This window comes from Delphinapterus leucas, chromosome 2 (assembly GCF_059928025.1).
Source record: "Delphinapterus leucas isolate spDelLeu-1000000601 "Yukka" chromosome 2, BTC_Dleu_Yukka2, whole genome shotgun sequence".
NCBI lineage: Eukaryota > Metazoa > Chordata > Mammalia > Artiodactyla > Monodontidae > Delphinapterus > Delphinapterus leucas.
The window spans coordinates 156,519,065-156,540,997 of NC_143130.1; the positions used below are offsets into that span (position 1 = coordinate 156,519,065).

Below are 21,933 nucleotides of genomic sequence, written 5' to 3' on the forward strand. Positions count from 1 at the left end.
GCTGAATTCAGTTTCTTGTTTATGGAGCAGGTCACTGAGCTCCTGTGGTATGCTTCCTGGGATGCTTCAGGTGTGCAGTATGTGTGCGTCATATTAGTTACTACGGTACTTAATAAATATTTGGGCTTAGGAGGTAAAGATGTAAATACTCTTTTCCTCTTTGCCCAAGAAGCAGAACCAAGGAGATGCAGGACTCTGCCAGGTAGAGATCAAAATGTCAGCTTTATTACTGGTAAGTGTTCGGCTGGGTCACATGTCTTGGGCCTGTGAACAAGTGGGCTTGTTGAACTTCACCCCTGAAATTGATAGACTTGCCTACCCAGGCACAGACGTGGCAGGAAAAGCCTCTCAGATGGGGGCCTGCCTCTTAGGGCAGGGAGGGACTGAATACCAGTGTTCTGCAGGTTTGCAGATCCCAAAAGGGAGGAGAGAGGAAGAGGTGAGCTGTTTCTTCTCCCAAACTCACCAATCCGGTTGAGGATTCCTCCTCCCACAGGGCGGGAGGGAGAGGGAAGAGAGAGGTCAGGAGCCTTACACCTCTAATGGGGCTCCCTCCACGTGCTTGCCTGAAACTTAGTGAAAGGAGGCTTACCTGCAGCACTTACCCTCGGAAGGGGAGGTAGCTTTAAATTTGCTGTAAGAACCTTTTGTGCCCATTAAATCCTGCTAACCTTTACACCTGACCTTGTATAGGGACACAGGCTGCTTCGGGCTTGAATATGGGCTGACAATTTCAGCATTACTGAAATCTGCATTTAGAGGGAGGAGTCATGTGCTGTCTACCTTTAGAATTATGGCACGTGGTAGGGTATTTTGGGGGAAAATGGACTCCACTTCTGACCAGTGGGTATTGGTCAGAGGAGCAGAATGAGGAGCTCAGGGAAGGTGATGGCTATTTATAATCATTCCATTGAACCTGGGAAAGACATCTTTGGCATCAGCTAACTCAAACCTCTAATGTACACATGTGGAACTGGAGGCCCAGAGCAGGGTGTTACTTCTTCAGGCACCCCCCAGCCCCCTGCAGGTCTTGGCAGATCGCAGACTTGGTCTTGGACATCCAGATCTTGCCCAATCTCATGTTCTTTGCACTTTATACTTGGTTGTCTCCCTTTTTGTCCACTTGCAACCTGGATAAGCACCAAGTTGGATAGAAAGTAGAACCAAAGATGCCTGTGCAGCTTCTCCCTATGGTCCGCGCCCTCTGGTGCAAGCCCTGAGGCTGTGATGCTGCCTGGGGTGGGCTTGGGAAACACAGAGGAAGAGAGAAGGGCAATAGAGCCTTCTCCCTGGGATTCCTTTACTTATTTAACCCATCAACCAAAGAGTTATTAATTCAACAAATATTTGGACTTTGCACTCCCCAGTGGAGGAGAGTGTAGACCCTCCAAAGGAATCAGTAGATTGCTTTGGGAGTTTCAACTCTTAAGCTATTGAGCAGCCGCTGGTTTTGAGGATAACCACACTCCCAGCTTAGTGAGAGTATGCTAACTCAGCAAGCATTTTAAAGCTCTTCTTGCTTTGCAAGGGGAACTGTAGTAGCGTCTGACTCTTTAGGAATATTCTCTGAAACCTGGGACTATTCTGGCCAAATCAGGACACGTGTTCACCATTCTTCCATCCGCCTGTTATTTTAACCAACGTTAACTGAGCCTGCTGTGTGCCAGGTCCTGCGTCAGGCTCAGGCTCAGAGGATATAAAGGGAAATAAGACTCGACCTCTGCCCTCCAGTTGCTCACAGTCTAGTGGGGGGACCAGACGTGAAATCTCCAGTTGCAGAAGATCAATGTGTTTTCATTCTAGCTCTGGCCCCTGACAGCAGCTAACTCCTAGCCAGGAGGATCAGGGTGGGTGGGGCGTGCGTGGTGGGCAGGAGCCCTGCGTGGGAGGGGCTGCTAACCCCGCCTGGGGGGTGGGGGTACATGCCTAGAAGGCCTGGAGTTGCCTTTTCTAATTGTGTTGCTGTTCCTTTTGCACGTTTGGTGTCTGTCAAGCTGGCGTGGACGCTTTTCAGGGAGTTTTAATGCATTCTGTCCCTCAGATCCCCTTTTACTGCTTTTGTTTGTCATCATGGGATATTTGCCTGAGAGTATTCTGCACAGAGGAGGAGGGAAATTGAATCCTTGCTGTCTTGGTGACTGGCTTTCTCAGAGTTTGTGATAATTTCTGCAGGAGCATGAGCTGCATTTAATGTGCTCTGGTTGGGTCATCTAAGGACCAGGCCTGTGGAGTAGGGAGACCAGAGTCTGCTACTGAATCTAGCACCTCCTTTTCAGTTTTCTGCATACCCAGATCTTTCTGAGTACTGCATTGCAAACCTACACAACTTGCTGCGGTGGCCCTGACCCCAAAGTCTTTCTGATTCAGAGAGGGTTACACAGCAGGAGGCTCTTGGGCCTTGGTGTGGGCTGGGGAAAGCCTTGGTGGGGTCCACTCCCATTAGTGGGGACCCTGGGGGAAAATGTGGTGTGCCTTGAGCTTCCCCAGGAGATTGGGCCCACTGTGCGGTGGCTTCTCTGTAGTTCCCAGGCAGACCACACAAATGCCAAGCTGTCTTCCTGGTTGCTCTGGACTTCTCAGTGACCTATGGACCATGGCCAATAACAGTACCCACTTTGCCATGCCTGCATACCTTTTATATTTCTAAAAACATGTGAAATATATAAGACCTAAAAAAAAGTATAAAAAATAATTTAGTGATCACCCTTACACTCCCTGCTCAATTTCAGAAAAGATACCTTACCCATATAATTGTAGACCCCTAGGTATTTCTTCCCTGATTCCAGTCTTCCTCCTGTGTAACCAGTTGTCATTCCCATACACTTCTTTTTTTTTTTTTTCGCGGTACGTGGGCCTCTCACCGCTGTGGTCTCTCCCGTTGCGGAGCACAGGCTCCGGACGCACAGGCCGAGCGGCCATGGCTCACGGACCCAGCCGCTCCGCGGCATGTGGGATCCTCCCGGACCGGGGCACGAACCCGTGTCCCCTGCATCGGCAGGCGGACTCTCAACCACTGTGCCACCAGGGAAGCCCCTCCCATGCACTTCTTTATACCCAACTATTTATGTATTGGTATGATATTTTTCATTTTATTGACTCTTTTTCCTTTACTTGGTTTTGTTCTAAGCAAACATATCTGTGAAATTGCAGGTTTGATAGACTAGCTTGCTTTTTTGGGGTCTAATGCATATGCAAGTAAGACGTGTTCTGGGTACCACCCAAAATTGCTGCTTGTACCACTTTTTTTTTTTTTTTTTACACTGGTGCCAGGTCACACTTAGAGAAACACAGGCTGCACCATCAGTAGCAGATGCTGGGCCAGACTCTGGCTTGCGCCCTCCATTGCCTCGGTCTTTCCCCTGCTGGGCTTGGCTCCTCTTTTTCTAGCTTTCCTCTTCCCCTAGCTCACCCTGTTTATCTCCTGGGGCTGCTTCGGGCTTGAAGCTATGTGATGGGCTGATATTTGTTCCTGCTGCTCAGAAGTAGTGATCCCTTTCCAAAGGCCACAGCTGAAACAAAACAAAATCAGAAAAAAACAAAAAAAACCCAACCCCCCCCCCCCCAACAAAATCAGCCCCTAGGTTTCCGGTGATGGGAGGCCATTGCCTGTGCTGGGCGTCTCTCATCCTGATCAGCACGATTATCACCATTAGCCAGAACCTCATTTGCAGTGTCTGCAGCTCCCTTGCCTACGTGGGCTGCCTTGACACTCAGAGCTGGCTTTCTGCTGCTGCAGATCTGCTCTCCAATTGCCCCTGCCACCTGGTTCTGAGGAGTGGCCAGAGGAAGGCAGAGGGCCCTGCTCCCCAGAGATGGTGCTGTGTTGAGGGTTTAGCCTGCACGTAATGGGGCAGGAGCTGGAGAAACCCCAACTGCAGTCTGTCTTTGCTCATCTCAGATTCCATCCCAGACTAACCATGGCTGGGCTTCTCACTGCTGATTGCTTTTTCCACTGAAAACCTCCCTGCAGTTTCCTTTCTTGTCCTGGACTGGGTGCTTTCACCATGACCAAGGTCTTTCTACCTCTGCAGGGAAATGGAATGAAGCTGCGTGATGGGGGGTTAGGAGTAGGCAAAAGCTAGGACTTCCTTACCGCTAAGGTTCTTTAGTACTGGACTGGGTTACCAAGGACAGATGTGAAATCTGTATCTGGAAGGGCAGCTTTCCAGAAACAGCAGAGACTCTGTCGTGGAGCTCACGGATGGTTTCTAACCTGTCAGATGGGGAGCCTTAAAAGTACAGATTCTTAGATTCTATGCTCTAAAATTTGTTTTCAGTGATTCTGGGGTAAGGCCTGGAGAACCCATTTTTTAAAATGGGCTCCCCAGGTGGGCTTCTTTTTTTTTTCCCCAGGTGGGCTTCTGATGCTAAGAGCAAGTGTTTACATTGACTGAACACCACGGGACAGGCACTGTGCTGAGACCTCTCTCTGTATTATCTCCTTTAACTTCACAATGACCTCGAGGTAGATGCTATCATTGTCATCCCTATTTTACAGATGGACAAACTGAAGCACAAACAGATTAAGTGACTTGTCCAAGGGCGTACAGCTAGTAAGCAGGTATATTAGTTTCCTGTGATTGTTGTGACAAATGGCCACAAGTTAGGTGGCCAGTGACAACAGAAGTTTATTCTCTTACAGTTCTAGAGGCCAGAACAATGAAAACAAAGTGCTGACAGGGCCACGCTCCTTCTGGAGGTTCTAGGGAAGAATCCTTCCTTGCTGCTTCTGGTGGCTCCAGGCATTCCTCGTGGCTGCATCACTCCAATATCTGCCTCTGTCTTCTCTTTTCTTTTCTTCTGAGGACACTTGTCATTGGATTTAGGGCCTATCTGGGCAATCCAGGGTGTTCTTATCTCAAGATTCTTAACTTAATTAAATCTATGAAGACCCTTTATTCCAATTAAGGTTACAATCATAGGTTCTGGGGGTAATAAGACATGGGCATATCTTTTGGGTGCCACCATTCAACCCACTGTAGGGTCTTGGATTTAATCCCAGATAGGTGGCCCCTGAGCCTGTGCCTATAACCACTCAACTTCCTGGCTCTGTCTCCTGGACTGGATGAGCTTCTAGGCTTCCTATAGGCCAGGAGTCGAGGCATGGATTAACTTGCTGTATCAGAGAGTTGACAAACCAGTATTTTCCTCTACCTCTCTCCTATCGCCTCGACCCTCCACCATTTCTCCTGAAACCCTCTGGGCTGTTCATCTCAGATGCAGAAATTCTCGCACCTTGATGTGCTTGGGAGGTGAGGCCGTAGGGACTATGAGGCCACACTCATACTGGCTTGGGCGAGATGCATTTTTCTTGCCTCAGTAGCCACGTCTCCAAAATGGGAATCGCTGGAATAGCAGGGGTAGATGGAAGGCCATAATACAACTAATAAAGTTGTTGGAAGGAATCTGCAGCTGTAAGGGTGATGGAGGCGGTTGTTAACAACACTAATAACCTAATAGCCTATTTTGATTTCCTGCTTCTCACTGTCTTGGCCCCAAGCAGCTATTTTCTACCAAATTAAAATCCACTCATCTCCTTTCCTGTTCCTGAATAAAACTACCCTCAAAGCTCTTCCCTGTTACAGCAAGACTTTTTAATAGACTTTTCCTTGTAGAACCGTGAGACATATGTCCAATTAGCAGAATAACTTCACTTAAATATACAAATAAACTGTTGACAGATAATGGCAGGACATATGTGAAGCTAATTCAAGGCAGCATGGTTTGGGAGCTGGGGCACTGCCCCCTCCCACCCCAGTCTGTCTCCAGGCCTCTCCTTCCCTCCAGTTTCTTGCTTTTGGGATGGCTCTTCATGCCCCACACTCTATAGGATGAAGAGGGATGTCTCCATGCTGTGCCCGGTCACAGCCCAGAGTACCTGGGCCACTCACCATTCATACAGTCAATTGTGCAGCAAATATTTTTGAGCACTTACTATGAGCCAGGTACTGTGTGAGGTGCTGGGTGTACAATGGTCTATTCTTGAGGGGATAGGAGATCATTAGCAATTGATGGCACTCACAAGAGTGCCTGGTCCAGGAGGGCAGAGACTCGATCTGTTTTTCTTGCTGCTGTATCCTTAGCACTTGGAACAGTGCTTGGCACACAACGGGCTCAGTGAATACTTTTTAGTGACTCAATGGGGTAAGTAAACAAGATAATGTCAGCTCTTGCTGAGTTCCCTAAAAGAGATAAAACGTGGTCACGGGATAAAGAGTGATGGAAGCTGGGCTTTGGAAAAGCTCTCTTACATGGGGTTTTTCAGTTGAAACTGAAAAGTGATGAAAAAACCAGCAAGTGAAGAGCTGGGAGAATATTGTTAGAGGAAGAGGCAGGGCAGGCTATGTAATTTACAGGGCCCAGTGCAAAATGACAATGCAGGGCTGTGGCTGGGTGGGAAGTCAATTTCCCCTTCTTGTGGCCCTGCTGCCCCAACCCGCAGTGGATGGGAAGCTCCCAAGGGATTGCAGCCTCTGTGCTGGGATGCGCTCAGGCTCTGGACTGGGCATGAGTGAGAAGTCCTGCTGAGTCACCTGCTGAACTTGTCGTGGTAAGCCTAGACCCCGATCCTTCCTATGCCTGTACCCAGGCCCCCAGTAGGGACGAAGGGCAATGGAAGAATGTAGACATCTCCCACCAACATGACCTGTTTGCCATGCTGGGTGGAGAGCAGCTGTAATTGTGGGGAGGCTGGATGGGGCCAGGGTACTGGGCTTGGGTGAGGAATGGGCAGCTGAGAACCCACCAGGGAGGTGGGACTGTGTGTGTGCTGAGTCCCCCAGTGCATGCTCCATAGTCCCATTCGGCTTCACTTGAAAAACACAAATTCAAAGATAAAATTAAGAATTTCAAGACAGCTACTCTGTATTAGCTTCCTATTGCTGCTGTAACAAACTACTATAAACTTAGTGGCTGGACTTCCCTGGTGGTGCAGTGGTTAAGAATCCACCTGCTAATGCAGGGGACAAGGGTTCGATCACTGGCCCGGGAAGATCCCACATGCTGCAGAGCAGCCAAGCCTGTGTGCTACAACTACTGAGCCCACGCACCACAACTACTGAAGCCCGCGCGCCCTAGAGCCTGTGCTCCACAACAGGAGAAGCCACCGCAATGAGAAGCCCGCGCACCGCAACGAAGAGCAGCCCCTGCTCACCACAACTAGGGAAAGCCCGTGCACAGCAACGAGGACCCAACGCAGCCAAAAATAAAAAAACAACAGAACTTAGTGGCTTATAACAATATAAATTTATTCTTTTACAGCTCTGGAGGTCAGAAGTCTAAAATGGTTCTCACTGGACTAAAATGAACGTGTCAGCAGGGCTTTATTCCTTCTGGGGGCTCTAGGGGAGAATTCATTTCCTTGTCTTTTCTAGCTTTTATTGGCCACCTGCATTCCTTGGCTTAAAGCACCTTTTCTCCATCTTCAGAGCCAACAATGTCTGGCCAGGTCCTCATGCTGCTACCTCTCTGGTTTCTTCTTGTCCCCCCCTATTGCACTTGAAAGAACCATTGTGATTATACTGGACCTCCCTGGATCACCTGAGCTAATCTGTCTCAAGGTCAGCTCATCAGTAACCTCAATTTCTTCTGCAGCGTTAATTCTCCTTTGCCATGTAAGGTAACATATTCACAGGTTCCAGGGATTAGGGTCGTGGACATCTTTGTTAGGGGGGTATTATTCTGTCTTCCGCATTAAACCACAAGTGTGGAGCCTTTCTGAGTGCAGGGTGCAGTCTGATTGCACTGGTCACATGTCCGTGAAGCTGGCCCTGGGAAGAGGAGGCTACAAGCCTAAAAGTCCCGAGATGGGAACAAGCACAGCTTGTTCAAGGACCCGAAAGGAGGCTGGCGTGATAGACTAGAGTGGATGACAGGGCATGTGGTACAAAATGAATCAAGAGAGGCTGGCGTGGGTCGAGCACACAGGGCCTGCTAGGCCACAGTGAAAGATTAGGAACAGCAGGTAGGGATCTGCCTTAAATCTGAAAAAAACAAGCAAACAAACAAACCCCCCCCCCCCGAAAAACCCAACTCCATATAAAAAATTTCAACTATAATTAAAAAGTAGAGAGAATAATAAGGTGAACCCTATACCTGGCACCTAGATCTAAAATATGTTGCCATAATTCTTTCATTTATTTATTTATATTTTTTGCTGAAGAATTTTAAATTATAGAAATCATGGCATTTCAACTGTAATTTCAACATGCATTTCTAACAACTGACATTTTTATAAGTATTGACGTCATTATCACAATGAATGAAATTAACAAGAATTCTTTAACTTCATCAACTTCCTGTGTATATTCAGTTGTCCCTCAAATACCCTGCCTGTTGATCTTCACGTCGTACCTGAGCTTTGCACCTTTTCTTCTTCTGAGGTTAGAATGAGTCTTCCTTCTCTGTATCTTTTAGGATTTTGTTTTTTGTTCCTTCCCACTCCTGTCCCACACCCAGGCCTGTAGCCTGAACAGGGTTGAGGGGAACGGAAGGGAAACAGGCTGGATGGATATGTTATTCTGCTTGTGGCCTAATGTTTCTCTCTCTCTCTCTCTCTCTTTTTTTTTTTTTTGCTTGTAATTGCCATTCCAGAAATGCCCTCACTCTTCTAGCCACAGAGCAACTGTTGAGAACAAATTAATTATGCATCTTCTCAGTGTGTGTGATTAAGGGGCAGATGGAGGGAAGGGTTCTCTTCAGTTTTTCTGGCAACTAGGTTCCCAAATGGATGCTTTCCAGACCAAAGAATGCGTGTCCTGGGCTCCCGTGGGCATCTGGGTTTGTCTCTGTAGTGGCAGGTTTGCTCACTGGCAGGCAGAGTCAGAAGTTGTCAGTAATAATATTATTAATCCCTTAAATTTGCAGCATATTTGCTGTTTGCTGAGGGCTTGTGCACTCACATCAGCTCATTCGATGGGATTTCAGGGATGCTGGAACAACTTTCTTTGCTTAATACCTCCCTAAATCATTGCTGATGCTTGTAATTCCACCATTAGAGATTAATTCTTTTGGCCCCAAACTGTTCCCTATTAAAATGCAAGTAGCCTTGGCAGCTGTGTAGCATGTTTTATTCATAAAGCTTTCTCAGCCACTAGTGGCTGCCCTCCCCAAATGCCCCCTCCCGCAACTTTCTTTTTAGGATGGGCTTCTCTGAAACAGAACCTATGTTTGGAGTCTTTCTCATTCCAAAGAGAGAACTCTGCTCTCAGCTAGTTGCTGAAGCTGGGAAAACAGACAGAAACTCATGCCAAGGTGTCAGTGACTGATGATAATTTTCTGTGTTACCATCTCTAGGGAGTATTTGTATTTTAAGTGGAAATTTCTGGGAGCACAGTGCTTAGTACAAAGGAACCTGTACCCCTTCATCCTATTATGTCAGTGGCTTTGACCTTAGATCTCCCTTTTATTGGGCTCCCTTAGAGAGACAGAGGAGAGAGAGGGCCAGCACATCCAGTTCACGTAACTACGATTAAGCATTGGCTTGGAGTGTCGTCCATTGTGGGTCGGGGAGAAAGTGGAGCTGACCACGTGTAACATAATGTCCGTTTTGCAGAAGGAAAATGGAAGCGTAAGGACAAAATCTAGTTGGAGTGGGGCTAGAATTAAAATTTTGTCTTCAGAACCCCAGTAACACAGTTTTAGATTTTTAGAGTCAGAAGACACCTTAGAAACAATCTAACTCTGGGAAAGCAAATGCATTTTATTTGTCAATACCAGTTGATACATAGTGGTTGAGGGGAGGGTGGAGAATGAGTGAGTCTTCACCTGGGCTCAGTGTGTTGTGGTTGATTAGTAATGTCTGATGGGTGCCATGGTAATAGAGGGGAGGCATGTATGCCGCACTTGTATTCCTGATTCTCTGCAACCTCTCATTGTACACATGGGCCAGCTGAGGTCCTGAAAGCTGGGATGATTTGTTCAGGATTATATAAGTAGGGGTGACAAATCAGGGGCAGAATTGGCCCAGAATCCAGGTCCCTTGAATCCTGGTTCAAAACCCTTTCTTTTGAAGTATCCAGGTATTCTAAGAAGCATTTCACTGTGGTTGAAGAGCATGTGGTCTTGGAGTCAGACTGCCTGGGTTCAGGTCTTAGTTAGCTGTGTGCCCTGGGCCAAGTTATTTAACTTTTCTGAGTCATTGCTTCTTTATCTGTAAAACAGGGGATAATAATTGTGCCCACCTTATAGGGTGGTTATGGAATTAAATGAGATAATATGTGTACAAAGTGTTTGGATTAGGGCCTATACATAGTGAGTACTTAATAAATGTTAGTAACTTAATTAAAATTTTTATTGCCTTGTCCTTCTAGATTATTGCTGGATACGGACACAAAAACTCCCCATGGTCACCCCCTCTGCAGTATGTTGCAGAGGTACCCCTCAGACACCTGCTTCTCTTCCTTCCCTATTGAACGCTCTGGGATTTTCTGTGTTTGATGTGTTCCTGGAATTTGTAATTTGGTGATGAAAAGTCCCACAGTACTAACAACCAAGTGTGAGATGGTGCTGGGCCTGTAAATGCCCACGTTTGGGGCGTCATACTTCACACTCCACAGGAGTTTGTTTTGGTTTGGGGCATCGACAAAGCCCTGGAGGCCTGGTGGGGTTCCCTGAGGACCAGCTGCCAAAGAGTCCTCGGTGGCCGTTTTGCCTGGTCTCTCCTCTGATCGGAACATTGCTATAGCATCTCCCCAGACCATCCCTGCTCCCCTGAGCCAGTATGTGCTCCCATCCCCCAACCTAGTTTGCAGACTGGACATCAGTGCCCAGCTGGTGCCAGCCCCCTCCCCTCACACCCGCCTCTCCAGTGGGCTTAGAAAGCAGGGCCCAGGCAGAGCCTGGACCCATAACTGGGCTGGGGTCCTCTTTACGTCTTAGTCCAGCCACGCAGGCCCCTGTCAGTGGTCCCTTTGGGTGACCTTGAGGGGGACCCAGGGAGGCCTTGAGAGCCGGGAGGAGTCCGTGATAGTCCCGGATGTCTGGCCTGGGGTGATGGGACTTGGGGCTGACTCCTGTAGGACCATGGCCTACCCCTGCATTATTTGACTTCGCCTCTTGGTAGCGTGCTCAGTTCCTCATGGAAGCAGTGCCCGGTGGCTCCTCTTGGAGTGTATAGGGGAAGGGAGCTGCAGCGGTGGGGAGGGCTCCCTGGGTGCTGTGATGGGCGTGTGGCTTCCGTTAAGTGAATCATCTGTGATTCCAGTCCTGACTGGCTGGGGGGGAAAAGCCTCTGCTCTGGATCCTCAAATAGGGGCCTTCTTAGGGTCTGCCTGTCTGTTCCTGGCAGACAAAGGGGGGAAAGGGGGCTGTGGGAAGGAGGCCATCCCCACTGAAGGACAGTCACGTCATTGCCCCTAACATTTGGAAGCTCTGTTGCTTTGGGCCTTTCATCTTGGGTCACAACCAAGTTTGGTGGCAACCTGGCCGTGTCTGCGGTGGCTTCCCTGCTTTTCGTTGTCTGGGCCCAGAGCAGAGCGGACGATTAGAGCCCCAGAGCTGCAGCATGCTAAGAAGCCTCGTGTTTCCTAACGGAGGTTCAGAAAAAGGGAGGATTGAGAGGCACACTGGAGATGGAGCTCTGGCTCTGCTGTTAGTTCTGGGATGGTGGGCAGCAGTCACATCATCTGGGAGAAGGTAGACGGGGAGGAGAGGAGAATGGGCCAGGCTGGGACTAGGAAAAGGTGAGGGGAGTGAGGCCTGGGTCCAGGCTGAAGAGGATTTTGACAGGTGAGAAGGAGAAAGAGATGGTGAGGTTATGGAACTGCCTGTGCAGAGGCCGGGGGGCAGGGGATGGCGCAGGACTGATCACTGTGGTTGGGGGATAGGGAGTGAGTGGGGAGGGTAAGCGATGAGTTCAGAGGGCACCTGGGTTGCATCGTGATGGGCCTGGTAGGAGCTTGGATTTCATACCAAGGGCAGTGGGGACTTCTGGAGGGTTATCATGGAAGGCTATTTCCCTTTTCCCACTGTGGCCAGTATCCTGCCCCTTCGTGACCTGCCTGCCTGGGCTGTACAGTCTTGTGGTCTTATCCTATGTCTGTAGTGAGACACGTTATGCCTCCTGGGCCTCCCTCTTTTCCTTCTCCCAGTGGCTCCCTGATTGCAGTTTGTTCGTGTGACTGGTGTTTTCCAGGCCCCTCTGTGTGCTCATGAATTTGTCCTAATCTTGGTGTTAGCCGGCTTACTGGAATGGCTCCTGGGAGCCCAGACACGGCCAGGTGCCATGGCGGCCACGTGACCTAGTTGTGGGAAATAGCTGGGGGCGGGAGTGGGGAGGGCAACGCCGAGGGCCCATGGCCACCTGGACTTTTTCCTTCTAATTTATGAAGAATGTTTAACAGTGTTTTTGGAGGAGCAGTGGAGCCTAGCAGAAAGAGGTGGCTTTTGGAGTCAGAAGACAATGACTCAAACCTTGGATCTCCCATTTACTGGCTGAGTAACCCTAGCAAGGCCCCTAGCTTTTCTGTTAGGGGCCTTGGAGAGAATGGTAATATCCACCCGAGGGGCTCTTACCTGGATCAGGTGAGATAATGTGTGTGAAAGGTATAATGCACTTATAAAGAATTGTGCATTTACTGCTGAGGACCATTATTACAAAGCGTGTGATGAGCAAGATTTTGTTTCCCAGCGGCTTATGTCATATGCTGGTATAGTGAATCAACAATTCAAATAGAAGCTAATGATTATGGAGAAGAGTATGTGAAAATTATAAATTAGGGACCTATTTGTACTTGCATTGTGCTGACAAGTCATTTGGCATCTTAGTTTGATCCTCATTTTAATATGAAATTATTAACTGAACTTGAGTGTTAGTAAAACCTAAGATAATAGGAAACTCATACATACTGGGCATTCACAACCTTTATCATCTATTAATGAGTACTGATAAATTGAATGAAGGCAGTCTTATTTCAAAGGCTCAAGATGGATATTTATATAAAGTGTGACTAAAATATTATAATTGATTTTAAAAAGTAAAACAGTTTTTGTGTCCTGGAATTAGATAGTGGTGATAGTTGCACAAGTTAGTGAATATAGTAAAAGCCACCAAATTGTATATTTTAAAATGGTGAATTTTAGGGACTTCCCTGGCGTCTAGTGGTTAAGACTCTGCGCTTCCACTGCAGGGAGCTCGGGTTCGATCCCTGGTCAGAGAACTAAGATCCTGCATGCCGTTTGGTGCAGCCAAAAAAAAAAAAAAATGGTGAATTTTATGGTGTGTGAATTATATCTCAATTAAAAAATAGAAAATTTAATTTATTAAAGCAGTAATTATAAAAAACTTAGAGGTTCAAGAAAAAAATCTATAATTTCACCAATTCAAACTTATTATGATTTTGATATGCTCTCTTCTAACCCTTTCCTATTATATCCATAGTTCTATCAATATAATTATCTGGTTTTCTGATTTACTGTGTTATCTTTAGCATTTTCCATTTTGTTACAATAATCTTCATGGTCTTCACCTAAAATGGCTACTTAATACTGCACTGTGTGACTGTTCCATAATTTACTTAACCCTTTTTCTACTTTTAGGATGCATCTATCTATATGTTTTTCTTTTATAATTAGCACTGTGCTGAACCTCTCTGTACATAGGGTTTTTCCCTATGTCCTGGATTATTTACTTAGGAGGGATTTTTAAAGTGATATATATGAATCAAAACATTGCTGAGAGAAATTAAAGAAGACCTGATAAATGGAGAAATATATCATGTTCATGGGTTGGAAGATTCAATAATGTTAAGGTGTCTATTTTCTCCAGATAAATCTATAGATTCATAACAGTCCCAATCAAAATCCCAGTGGGCTTTTTTGTAGAAATTGACAGTCCGATTCTAAAATTTATGTGAGAATGCAGAGTGTTTTAGAGTCAATTCTAGAAGATAACACTGAAAAAGAACAAAGTTGAGGACTAATACTATCTGATTTCAAGACTTACTGTAAAACTGTAGTAATAAGATAGTGTGGTATTGGTATAAAGATAGACAGACTGATCTATGGAACAGATTAGAGGGTCCAGAAATAGACCCACACATAATATGAACAATGAATTTTATACAGTGGTGAAAAGGCAATTCAGTGTAGAAAGGTTTGTGGTATATTTATGCAGTGGAATACTACTCAGTTAAAAAATAAAGAATAAACTATTGATATATGCAACAACATGATGGGTCTCAGAAAAATTATGTTGAATGAAAAAGGCTGGATAAAGAGTATGGGCTATATGATTCCACTTATATAAAACTCTAGAAAATTCTAGTCTATACTGATAGAAAGCAGATCAGTGGTTTTCTGGAGGTGGGAGGTATGTGGAGGGATGGGGCTGGAATTACCAAGGGACATCAAAGCTTTTGAGAGATGCTGGATATGTTTACAAGCTTGATTATGGTGATGGACTCATAGGCGTATACATATGTCAAAAAGTATCAGATTTTACATTTTAAATATGTGCAGTGTACTGTGTCAAAATATCAATACCTCAGTGAGGCTGTTACAACAAAAAATGCTGTTAATGGATTATGATCCTTTGAAAAAATTAGAAATCCATGAGTCCATACTGATATAAATAAACAAATGAATAAATTGAAATTTTGGTAAAGAACTGGCTATTTATAAAATTTGGAAGGACTTTCCCATAAAACACTTAATTATAAAAAAGAAAACAAGTAACTTAAGTGAGGAAGTTAGGTGGATAACCATCTTAAGACATTATCAAAATTAACATCGTCTCTAGGGAGACAAATCAAAATTGTGCACCACCAGGCTGTAATGAGAAGAACAGAGCCTGTTTATAAACTGTTGGATTCAATTAGCTAACACTTTTTTAAAAAAAGAATTTTCGCATCTATGTTCACTATGAATATTGGACTATAGCTTTTTTTTCCCCTTGTATTTTCTGTCTAGTTTTGATATTGGGGTTATGCTCGTCTCATAGAATGAGTTGGGAGGTATTCTGTCTTCAGTTTTCTGGAAGGGTTTATGTGGAATTGGCAATATTTCTTCCTTAAATGTTTGATAGAATTCAACTGTGACACCGTCTCGGGTCAGAGTTTCTTTGTCTGATATACACCATTCCAGCTTTATTTTAATTGGTGTTGGCATGATTTATCCTTTTCCATCCTTTTACATTTAACCTATTTTTGTTTTAATATTTAAAGGGCAATTTCTTATAGGTAGCATATATTTGAGTCTTTCTTTTTTATCCAATTTGGCAATCTCTGGCTTTTAATTTGGGTGTTTAGACCATTTATTTTTAAAGAGATTATTGATATGGTTAGATTTATGTCTTTCATCTTGTTATTTGTTTCTACTTGTCCAATTTATGCTTTATTCCTTGTTTCCTCTCATGCCTTCTTTTGGATTGAATATTTTTTTCATGGTTCCGTTTTGTCTCCTTTGTTGGCTTATGAGCTATAATTCTTTTTATTTTAGTGATTGCATCAGTTCATAGCATAAATCTTTAACTTGTCACAGTCTACATTCAAGTGACATTATACTACTTCCTTCAGAGTATAAGAATCTTATAATCGTGTACTTTCATTTCTTTCTTTCCAGCCTTTATGCTATTGTAATACGTTTTGCTTTTCCATATGTTATAAACTCCACATTACATTGTTATTATTTTTGTTTAAGCAGTCATTTATCTTTTAAAGAGATATAGAATATAAAAAAATTCTTATATGTTTTCCTGAAGTTTCTATTTCTGGTCTCTTTTTCCTTTATGTACATCCATGTTTCTCTCCAAGATCATTTTCCTTCTGCCTGAAAGATGTCCTTTAACATTTCTTACAGTGTAGGGAGATGAATTCTATCAGCTTTTATATGTCTGAAAGAGTTTTTTTTTTTTTTTTACCTTTAGTGTTGAAAGATGTTCTTGCTGGGTATATAGAATTCTGGGTTTTCTTTCAGTGCTTTTAGAGATGTTGCTTCACTAACTTCTGCTTGTACTGTTGCCAGTAGAGATCTGCTGTCATTCTTATCTTTGTTCCTTTCTCCATAATGTGTCTTTTTTCTCTGGGTACTTTCAGGATTTTCTCTTTATCACTGATTTTGAACAACTTCATTATGTAGTTTTCTTCATGTTTTTTATGCTTGGGGCTTGTTGAGATTCTTGGACCTGTTGGTTTATAGATTTTGAAAATCAAATTTGAAAAAAATTCAGTTATTATTTCTTTAAATATTTTTTCTCCACCTCTCCCATTCCATCTCCTTTGGGGATTCCAACTACATGTTTACAAGGCTGCTTGAATTTGTCCCACAGGTCGCTGATGCTCTTTCCATTAAAAAAATTTTTTTTTCCTCTGTGTGTTTCATTTTGAATAGTTTCTATTGGTAGGTCTTGAGGTTCACTAATCCTTTCTTCTACAATGTCTAATCTGCCATTTATCCCATCCAGTGTTTTGTTTGTTTGTTTGTTTGTTTTTTTGCGGTATGCAGGCCTCTCACTGTTGTGGCCTCTCCTGTTGCGGAGCACAGGCTCTGGACGTGCAGGCTCAGCGGCCATGGCTCACGGGCCCAGCTGCTCCGCGGCATGTGGGATCTTCCCGGACCGGGGCACGAACCTGTGTCCCCTGCATCGGCAGGCAGACTTTCAACCACTGCGCCACCAGGGAAGCCCCATCCAGTGTATTTTTCATATCAAACATTAGTGTTCACCTCTAGAAGTTTCATTTGGATCTTGCTCTCTTTTTTTATATTGCCCATGTTGCTGCTTAACTTTTTGAACATATGAAATGCAGTTATAACCGCTGTCCTCCTTTACTAATATAGGTTTCAGTTTTGGGTTGGTTTGATTGATTGATTTTTTTTTTTCTCATTATGTGTTGTATTTTTCTGTTTATTTGCATGTCTGATAAATTTTTTATTAGGTGCCAGACATTGCAGTTTTATCTTTTTGGGTACTAGATATATTTGTATTCTTTTTTTTTTTTTTTTTTTTTTTTTTTTTTTTGCGGTACGCGGGCCTCTCACTGTTGCGGAGCACAGGCTCCGGACGCGCAGGCTCAGCCGCTCCGCGGCATGTGGGATCTTCCCAGACCGGGGCACGAACCCATGTCCCCTGCATCGGCAGGCAGACTCTCAACCACTGCGCCACCAGGGAAGCCCTATTTGTATTCTTATAAATATTCTTGAGCTTTGTTCTGGGACACAGTTAAGTTACTTGGAAACAGTGATTTTTTTTTTTTTTTTTGCGGTACACGGGCCTCTCACTGCTGCGGCCTCTCCCATTGCGGAGCACAGGCTCCGGAAGCGCAGGCTCAGCAGCCATGGCTCACGGGCCCAGCTGCTTGGCAGCATGTGGGATCCTCCCGGACCGGGGCACGAACCCGTGTCCCCTGTGTCGGCAGGTGGACGGACTCTCAACCACTGTGCCACCAGGGAAGCCCTGAAAACAGTGATTTTTTTTCAAGTCTTTCTTTTAATATTTATTAGTTGGGAATGGAACAGTGTTTAGTTTGGTATATTCCCCTTAACTGAGTCAAGCCACTTCTGGGTATTATAACAAAAGTCTCAAGAATTATGAGATTTTCCAGTATGGCTGGTGGAAATAGACCTTATATGAACACTGGGTACTGTTAACCCTAGTCTTTTGTGGTTGTTATTTCTCTGGCTCAGGTAGTTTTCTTGTGTGCATGTGCTGACTAGTACTTAGCTGAATATGTGAGATGGACCCTCTGCAGATCTTCAGAGTTCTTTCTTTGTACATCTGTCCACTCTCCAGTACTCTGTCCTGCGAACTCTAGCTACTTTGGTCTTTCTGGCCTCTCAGCTCTGTCTCTTCAGTTCAGAGAATCTCCTGTTCACTGCCTGGGTTCCCCTTCCCTGCACTGTGGCCTGGAAACCCTCAATGCTGTAAATTGGGGCAACCATAGTGTTCATCTTGTTTGTTTCCCATCTCTTAGGAACCACTCTCCTTCCTTTCCTGATGCCCAATGCCTTAGAAAACTTTTTTTTTCTTTTTTTGGTAAATCTTGTCCACTTTTTTGTTATTTCAGATGGGAAGGTAATTTTGGTCCCCATTTGGGAAGACATGTTAAGGGTGACATCAGTATTTATGGCTTCGACAACTCCAAGTTTAGAGTTGCAATTTCCTAAGATGGGGAAGACTGAGGGAGGAGTAGGTTTGGTGGTGGTAGAAGTGGTGGGAAAGTCACGCTGAGTTTGAGAAGCTCATTGGACATTGGGTGATGTCAGAGAAGAAGTTGGATATGTGAGTCTGGAGTCAGGGGAGAGGTCTGGGTAGGGGATACGCATTTATGTATCATCAGTGTGTAGACGGTATTTACCACCATGATTCTGGGTGAGATTCCCCAAGGGAGTATAGCTAGAGTATTGTATTGATCATGTTTTTTTATATTCTGATGCTTTGAAACTGGGGGTACTGCTGCTCTCAAGGTTAACTAGTTCCAAGAGATAGTAAGCAACTCACCTGTGAGCATGCCTTTCATAGGCAAACCAACCAATCTGGAGCCCATACCTGCCAACCACCTCTGTTACCGAGCTGTTACACTCTGGGTCACTATCCACCTGCCTTATTCACCCCAGGGCCAAGTACCAAACAACCAGGAACATCCCCTATGCCCCAAAGCCAAATGAAATACTTAAAACTAGCCACTCCTAAGTCTCACCCATTCTTTCCCATCGAATCCACAATAAAAGCTTTGCCCACATTTCCCCTCACGCCCTCTCTCTCCTGGCCAACCCTGGTGCTTCCCAGTGTGGCTCTGTGTGGCATGCCAACTCTCCTACTTGTAAGGAATTGTGAGTAAAAACTTCTCTCTTTATGATAGTCATTTCCATGTCTGTGTGTCTTACCATACCTTAAAACAAATTCTAGGTACCCTTACCACAAGTACAGAAATGCCAGTTCTGGCTAAGTGAAGTGCATGCATTACCTCACCTCATTTAATCTTCACAGCAGCCCTATGAGGTAGGTACTATTATTGTCTTTCTTTTATAGATGAGCAGTCAGAAGTAAACAGGGGTTACATAACTTGCCCAAGATCACCAAATTCTGAGTGGTGAAGTTGGGATATAGACTGTGGCAATCTGATGCTGGCCCTGTGCTCTTAACCAGGATCTACCTGACAGGTAGTCAGAGGAGAGACAGAGGACACTCCCAAGGAGTGGGATTAAATTTGTGGTCAGCCTCCTTCAAAACTTTTATAAACTGCAACTTGTTTCTTTCCCCCAAGACATGATGAGTTAGTTTTACTTTTTTGCTTAAATGAGAGCTTAAAGCAAAGGGTGACATCCAGAAAAGCAACCTTGGAGACCATCCTGGCCTGATTTCTTGGGGATGAAGGAGTTGCAGTCCATTTTTTTTTTTTTTTTTTTTTTTTTGCGGTACGCGGGCCTCTCACTGCTGTGGCCTCTCCCATTGCGGAGCACAGGCTCCGGACGCGCAGGCTCAGCCGCCATGGCTCACGGGCCCAGCTGCTCCGCGGCATGTGGGATCTTCCCGGACTGGGGCATGAACCCGTGTCCCCTGCATTGGCAGGCGGACTGTCAACCACTGCGCCACCAGGGAAGCCCTGCAGTTCCATTTTCATGATGAAAGACACACACGTGGATCATAGCACCCTGGAAAATTGGGGAAGCGATGCTGGATTCTGCACCAAGCTGGTCCAGTCTGCATGGGAGAATCTTGTCAGCTGGACTTATCTATTTCCAGAAGATGTTGAAGAAGGGATTATTTTTTTAAATTCTCCTCTATTATTGATATAATACATATCAGTTTTAAGAAATTTGAAAAATACAGAAAAACCTATAAAGAAAAGTATTCTTTTAATCTCACTGCCCAGAGGTAACACTGTTTACATGTCAGTGCCTTTCCTTTGGGTCTTGAATCTTTGATTAGAAGAATCCGTCAAGGGGCTTGTCTGTTTTGGGGTCTGTCTGTGACCTTGTCTTTCACTGTCTCTTTCTTCCTGTGATGTGTGGGGTATGTATATGCGTCTGTCTGTTTCGTCTCTGTCTCACAGTCACACCCCGAAATCCCATTGGAGACACTGCTCAATTCTGATGGGAAGCCTCTTTGATTCGGTCTGGCTTTGGTGCCTTTCTGCTAAGTTTGGGGCTCGAGATCCCTACTCTTGGGGATTTAGACACGAGTAAAGGATTGCTCTCCTTGGGCCTTTGCTCCATCCCTCCCAATCAATAATTAATCAGTTCTGAGTTGATCTTATTAGCTATTCACTGCCCGCACCCCCAACCCCAACCCAAGCTGGCTAATGACACTGCTTTTAATTAATATGAGGCAGATTAAAACTCATTACAACAAGGTTATTGGTAATGAGATAATCATAAGGCAAGTTATTGAGCTGGGAGTGAAAACAAAGTTGGAGGAGGGGCAGAGAGACACTGCCAGCCGTTCCTGCCGTGTTTTGGCAGGAACAGAAGGGGGAGTGTGGGGACTCTGCAGTGAGGACACGCGGCAGTGACATACCCAACTAGCTCGTGAAACCAGGTGCTGGGTAAGGGCAGGACTCATGTCCAGTGAGCAAATGGGTGGGGAGTGTTAGGGCAGTAACATGTGTTGAGAAGCAAGAGCTGGTGTATTGAATTAAGAATATGTAGTTTATGACCTGATGAATGAGGAGTGCAAGCCTCCTACATGGGGTTGGCTGGTAGCTCCCTCGGCATCCAAGCTTCCACTGGGGAAGTGAAACACAGTGGGTTGTTTTGATTGAAGGTACAGTTTAAATACACCCGCACAGAGGAAGTAGAGTCACAAGATTTATTATTACTTACAGATCCCAGAAGCAAGGATGCTCAGTGAGCTGGGGGAAGGGCAGTCCTCCATCCCAGGTACCAGCAAGCAGGAGGTGAATGCTGAAAGAGGGAGTTTGCACTAAGCGAGTAATTTCTTGAAGTTCTGAGTGGGACCTGCCTTCTGATCCCAAAGGATGGTGGAGCTGTAGGAGCTGGAGCTAGAAAGGGACGCCGGAGACCAGAGTGCCTGCTCTGTTATTCAGCATGTGTGTCTTTTGGCTTTAAAAGAGCATTTACACTTTTTGGTTAGTGGCAATGTCCCTCACCCCCATGTGACTCTGTGTGTGTGTGTATTTAATTAGAAGCTGGTTGAAGGTGACTTTGGGGCTTCTTTTGTTGAAATGTGCCATTTGCAGTAGATGCTGATTCAGCTTCATGGATGATGGTTTTGTGAGTGTATGACCCAAGGTTGTCATCAGTCTACATTTATAGCTCATGCATGGCTTGCCCTGGGGTACACAGAGTCTACAGGGGGCACAACACATGCTCTGTCCCCAATGGCTGATGTGCCAAGTAACCAGTGAGTCAGCAGTAGACCAGCCTTCCTGGGCTTGTGTGACCAGAGAGGGCTCTCTGCATTGCCCAGACAGTGTCCTGAAGGTGACCATCACTTTGTGCCAAGAGACGCCCTACCCAGGACTGGCTCAGGCCACAGGTGAGGGGCAACAGAGCCCTGGCTCTGCTCCTTGGTAGGAGGGCTTGTTAGGGTGAGGCTAATGCTTTCTGAGGGCTGCCAGCAGCAGAGATAAACGCAGATGTGAATCCAGTCTAAAGAAAATGGTGGAGCTGGTCTTCAGCATCACACACACACACACACACACACACACACACACACACACACACAGATGCATGTTGTTATGTTGTTCTCTCGATCTGAAATGCCCTCCTTTTTTATTCTAATCTTTTCAGGTTCAATTTCAGGGGCTAATCCTATGTATCAGCCAGGGACTAGTCATACCTGTAATTTAAATATAAAGACTTATTCACTAGGAAAAGGTAGTTAACTCCTAAAAGGAGTAAAAGAAGATTCTAAAGGTGCAGAAGTAGTAAATGCATAAAGCACCTGCTCCCTCTAGGGCTGAGGGGGTGGTGAACAAGAACAGAGCTAAAGACTCAGCTGGGGGCCTCCCACCTGCAAGGCTGGGATGCTGGGCT

At 45.3% G+C, this 21,933-nt stretch overlaps 1 protein-coding gene across 8 annotated transcripts in view; it reads left to right on the forward strand.

The window, feature by feature from the left end:
- Positions 1-21,933, forward strand: part of ADCK1 (aarF domain containing kinase 1) — a 129,417-nt gene that overhangs the window by 15,964 nt on the left and 91,520 nt on the right. The window contains exon 1 of one of the 8 annotated variants that reach the window (XM_089908030.1): positions 150-232. The exons of the other annotated variants lie outside the window; for them this stretch is intronic. Coding sequence (XP_089764156.1) covers positions 215-232 — 18 coding nt within the window. The 5' untranslated portion in view covers positions 150-214. Of the gene's footprint in view, positions 1-149; positions 233-21,933 lie in introns of those variants that run through there. 8 annotated transcript variants of the gene reach the window in all.